The sequence below is a fragment of the Bactrocera latifrons genome, unplaced genomic scaffold (assembly GCF_001853355.1).
Source record: "Bactrocera latifrons isolate USDA-ARS-PBARC rearing strain unplaced genomic scaffold, ASM185335v1 scaffold_17, whole genome shotgun sequence".
Lineage (NCBI taxonomy): Eukaryota > Metazoa > Arthropoda > Insecta > Diptera > Tephritidae > Bactrocera > Bactrocera latifrons.
In genome coordinates, this window is record NW_017535185.1 from 789986 (window position 1) to 795524 (window position 5539).

Genomic DNA, 5539 nt, shown 5'->3' on the forward strand with positions numbered 1-5539 from the left:
AATCTGTAAATTATAACTATGTCAATAAAAATAAATCAGTTTAATTGCAAATGTCTTCTGATTCGTGTGGGTTTGTGTGTGTGCATAATTAATGTAGGCGTTTTTTCGACCGAAAACAAAAAAAGTGCATAAAAAATACAGAAAAAACAAAACAATAACAAAAAGCGTTCACTAAATTGAAATGACACGCATTTCATATCAGGAAATGGAAAATAAAATGAAAAACAACAACAAAAAAAAAAAAACAAAATGAATTTGTACACATTGATTTTAATGCGATTTTAATTGCCAATAAAAATATTATTACACAATTGCCAATTACGTTAAATAATGCGACAGTACAAAAACAAAAATAGAGAAAAATCCAAATAAATTAAAAATAAATATTTGTGTGAGAATTTGTTGTTCCCTTTTTGTTTTTTGCTGTCTTGCGACACACGTAAACGCCTACAAAATTTATTATTTAAATTATCTTTGCCAATTGCTGATTTTTTTTGCGCTTTCTTTCAGTACATTCCAATATAATACACACATATGCATTTTAATAGTAAAATTTGTTACAATAAAAAAAAATTAAAAATAATCATTTGCCATAGTGTAGTGCTTAATTCCTAAGTAAATACAATATTAAAATAAGATTTAAAATGAGAATTATAATTTTGTTTTTTTAGTTGTAATTTTTTCCAATAATTGCTGGCGTTTGTTTTGACACTTTCATAGTTTTGAGTGTTTATTTGCTTGAGAAGGTTATAGTGTCGGCGATGCCAAGTGAATATATGAATTTACTTTCATACTTATTCATAAATATCACAAATACAGGGTGTCATAAGCTGTAAGTCGATTTTGTATGCCTGATACCTCAGCTCAGAATTTTTTTTATATCAGAAAAATGTTTCGTGTTTCGACATTGTGCGCCCAAAAGCTTAAGACTAAGCCTAACTATACCTAACGATCACTGAGTGACAGTTAGGAATGTAATACATGTCGTTGTTGTTGTAACGGGTAATAATAGATAAGTTGTCGTAGACGTCATCCAAGAGTATACGTAATACGTCGACTATGGCGGTTGTTAGGGTCGGAGCTGGTCTGCATAGTTCAAAATTATTTTTCCATAAAATTGAAAGTTGTTGAAATGATCCGATTTAGTTCAAATATGCGGCTACTGGCTTTCTTCAGACGGTTCAATTGTTAATAGTAAAGATGCGCTTTAACTGTTTGACCGTATAGAAGTACCTCATAATACCTCATTTCATGTTCACGACCCCAAACACCCAGCAAACGCTACGACCACGGCTATTTTCGGTTAACGTTGTCGTATCACCAGTAATAATCCGCCTCAGAAATATGCCGATTTCGGTGCGCTATAAATTGGCCTTCAGTTGGACTTGACGATTTCCATTTTTAACAACATTTTCGGCAATTCGACTTCAGAACGTGGTGCATCTTTGACAACAAAACTTTAACGGAATTAACGAAGTAGCGCCGATATTTTCATTTCTCATTACTTTTTATCATATTTAATACCTAGACTCTGATTTGTCCTATTATGGAAACCATAGAACTGTATTGCATATTGAAATTACTTTTTTTGTAGAAGATAACTTATATGAAAAGTTTGGTTTTGCGATAGATATTGCTATATATTATATATTGAATAGTAGCGTTTAAAAAAAGTCAACTCAGGTGTGTGAATTGGCTAAGCAGTGCAAGTCTGGTGCCTGGCTGTGCTAAATACACCATATGGTTATTGTGTAAACATTTACGATATTAATATCATTATTTTATTTTGAATTCTTTGAAATACCCAACATCTGTAACACTTTAAGGGCCTTAGCAACCCGACCTGTAATTCTTTTAACAGCGATTATCCCCCAAAACTAAATAATATGTCATACCCACCATAGCAACTTAAACATAAACTTGACTAAGTTTCTTAACTACAACAACATATGTAATTCAGTTTTAAAAAGTCTGCGCCCACCACTGAGAATCATGGCAGCACCTTCTAACACTTAATCTCTGTTTATTTCCTACTTCCCTTTCTCATTCGGTCACCATCTATGCCATAGACGAGTGCGACGTACTTGAAATGTGACTCAAACTGGTCGCTTCCGAGCTGGGCACCGTTCGATAATGATTTTTTAGTCTCTCGCTACGTGATGGCATACAAAATTTCCACACCGCTAGCGCGCATATGACAGTGAAAGCGACAAATACTGTTGCGCCTATATAACGCACCTCGGGACGTGTGAAGAACTGTCGTACACTCGGCTGATAGACAGTCGGTTGTGGTATGGGCGGTGAGGGTGCCGACGTTGAAAATGTGTACCAAGAAATGACAGTTGAAACGGTTTGTGTGGCTGCGGTGCTGGAGTATGGTGAATTTGTGGTGAAAGTGGTGGATGTCTTTGGACTTTCGGTGCTGGGAAGAGGCGAGCTGGTTGAGGGACTGTAAAGATGTGTAGAGCTTGTCTCCACAGATACCAAAGATGTCGTTGATATGGTTGTAGTTGACCCAACTGAAGTGGTACTAGAAAATCCAATTGTGGAACTAGTGGAATCCAGTTCTGTAGTCGTCGATTCAGTTGGCTTGAAGTTGGTGGTAGTTGTAGACTCAGTATTACCAATGGCGAGCGGTGTTTCTTGTGAAGTTTCCGTGGATGTTGTAATTTCTTTATAAGAAGCAGCAACCGTAGTCGAAAGGTTGTCAGCCACTGAAGCGCTTGTTGTCGTACTGAACTCCTTGCTATTCTCTGTACTCTTTGACAATTCGATTGTAGACGTTTCAGTAGAAACTGTATCATTAGTGCTGCTCACAAATGCAGGCGTCGGTGTTGGTTCAACAGTGGATGTCGATTCCGAGTTTAAATAAGAAGTAGACGTAGAAATATCAGACTTTGGTTCCAATATAGACTGCGTTGTCTTTTCACCAGTTTGGTCTAACACCACATGCGTCGAGGTACTACTCTCCTCGGTGGATGTGTGGATCACAGGACCGAAGTAAGACTCGGATGCAATATCATCAATGCTTCTAGTAGTGGTTGTGGATTCAGTGGTACTCGCCGATACATCAGTCGTAGATATATCAGTGGTTGCACTTGAAGGGTGTGTAAGCTCCGTTTTCTCTTCACTACTAGTTGACTGCTTCTCGACGGCAATAAGCACTGTTGAAGATTCTGAGGATGTCTCTAAGGAAGTCAAAGTGGAAGTGGCTAAGGCAGAAGGTTCCGGGGAGCTTGTATTCGTACCGTTATCAAGTATTATGGCTATAGTTGTTGTGGATTCACTTTGCAGTTCTTTATCAGCTTGGCTAGATTTACTTGTGCCTATCGAGTTCTCGTGCGCAATCAATATATTTTCCACACCCACTGGACACTGTGGGCAACATTGTCCAGGTATTTTTACGGGGTTACTGCAAGTGGTGGGCATACACAAGCTTCCCACACATTCACGCTCACCATTTTCACAATGACATTTGGTGCACCAATTGTTCTCATACCAATTGCTGCCATGCAACATGGGCTCATTCGAATCGGAAGCGTAACAACTGCGCTGTATCTCAATCTCGCCCATTTCATTCATAGGGCATTCATTGTGGCAAAGTTCAGGTCCATTTTCGCCATGGCAGCTGCAACGTGTGCATGCATCACGCCAGTATTGTTGCACATCAGCATCGTTACATTCTTTTTTAGGCGTGCAGATGTAACTTGGACAACAGTCACCTGGTACACCTTTAGCCTCGTGCACTCTTACGGCAACCTCACCGCTCGCACACTGCGGTAGCGGCTTGCAGGGCTTGCACTTGCAATCTTCTACACTAGAATAACGTCGTCTCCGCCGTCGTTGTAGACTCTCAAGTGTCATGGTCGGACAACATATTTGTAGCATGCGCTCATGCTCACCTATGGCTTCGGTAGGACCATTGTCAAAGTAAAGCTGACGCTTCACCAGCACAAGTTCAGGCCCTTTTTCAGTCTCCAAGCCTTTTGTGGCTCTATCATCGGACAGCTGACCTAATGTCGAATTTGCTGCAAATGGCAACGCAGTAACATCACTCAATTCCATTGGTAGTTCATCAAAGTGTTGCTCCACCGCATCGCCCAGATCTTCCACCTCATCGTAGAAGTCATGCGGTGGCATGAGCTCTTCGGGTCCATATAGCACATCGAATGAAGGCGCTGGCTCACTTTCTATGCTATCTGGCGGACAGCTGTCGGTATTCGTAGCACATTCTACCTGACTGCAGTCGTAGTCGAAAGAAACTGGGATAGAGTAGAAAGAGAAGTAAATAAAATTTGTATTAGAATATATTTTCATTTGTGAGAGAAAGTTTTAAGAAGTTATTGTGACAAAATTTTGGTAATTCATTGTAAAAGGTGATCCATTTGGAGGTTTCTAACTCTTTCAAAAAAAAAAACACAGAAACTTCAAATTTTGCGGGGTATATTTATTATCATTCGAAAGAACTTTTTTTGGCGTTTTAGTTTTGAATATTATCTCTTTCAGATGTTGGTCGCGGCTATGTTTCAGACGGTCCATCCGTTAAGTCCAATTTTTGATAACTAGTTCGTGGATTTCGACGAATAAATTGCGAAAGACACGAGCGATGTTTTGCTTCAAGGTCTGAATCGAAGGGGGAAATATGGACCGATGATTCCACCGCACCCGAACCGTTGGTTTTTCTGGATAAAACGATCGCTTTTGAGTCTCTTAAGTTGGCCTCATCGCTGAGCAAAATTTGGCTCGAAAACGTCGGATCTTCTTGGAACTTTTCAAGCGCCTATAGAACGAAGCGATCTGTCAAAAACAACGCTATTGAGAAAAGTACCTCTTCTGGATTTACCCGTTATGATAATTATAGAGAGTTTTGGTGCATTTTTGAAAATATTTCTCAAAGAAAAGTGAAAATTGCTCTTCTCCGCTCAAAAAATGCTAGAGCTAAGATCATCGAGTCTTCATACTCGATACTCATACTTCTTCATACTTGCTCCTCAGTTTTCTTTGCTTTTTGTAAACGCGCAATAACCTACAAACATATGAAGCACCGTTATACAACTACTTTCTAATAAGAACAACTATCATTGAATTTTGCATGTAGCATGTGGCATGCGGCAAGTGACATTTGTTTACCATGGTCGACCAAGGAGTCATATGAGTAATCTCCCGTCGCATGTTTGCTATTTGTTCGGCAACAGAAGCATTCCTTGTCGAGCAACTATTGTTTTAAGCGCTTCTTCTACTGCCATGCATGCGCTGGCTTTGCTGTTCTTCTCTTGACAGCAAATTGACATTTCAGCTTTGTTGCATGCTGCGGTTGCAAGCGTAAATGTAAACAAATGCGTGAGAGAGAGAGACCTGTATTTACGCAACTTCTTTGATTTTCGCATTTGTTTAGCCACATTATGGATATGTGTGTGTGTGTGTGTGCGTAGGCGTGTGTATGTCTGTTTATGTTTGTGACCCGACTTTTTTTTTTTTTTTTTTTTTTTTTTTTTTTTTTTTTTTTTTTTTTTTTTTTTTTTTTTTTTTTTTTTTTTTT

At 38.9% G+C, this 5539-nt stretch overlaps 1 protein-coding gene across 1 annotated transcript in view; it reads right to left on the minus strand.

Annotated features, from left to right (window-relative positions):
* Positions 1–311: 311 nt before the first annotated feature.
* Positions 312–5539, minus strand: part of LOC108966821 (flocculation protein FLO11) — a 265014-nt gene continuing 259786 nt past the window's right edge. Inside the window, exon 2 of the mRNA XM_018929915.1 lies at positions 312–4262. Within this exon, the coding sequence (XP_018785460.1) occupies positions 2059–4262 (2204 nt within the window). The 3' untranslated portion in view covers positions 312–2058. The remainder of the gene's footprint in view (positions 4263–5539) is intronic.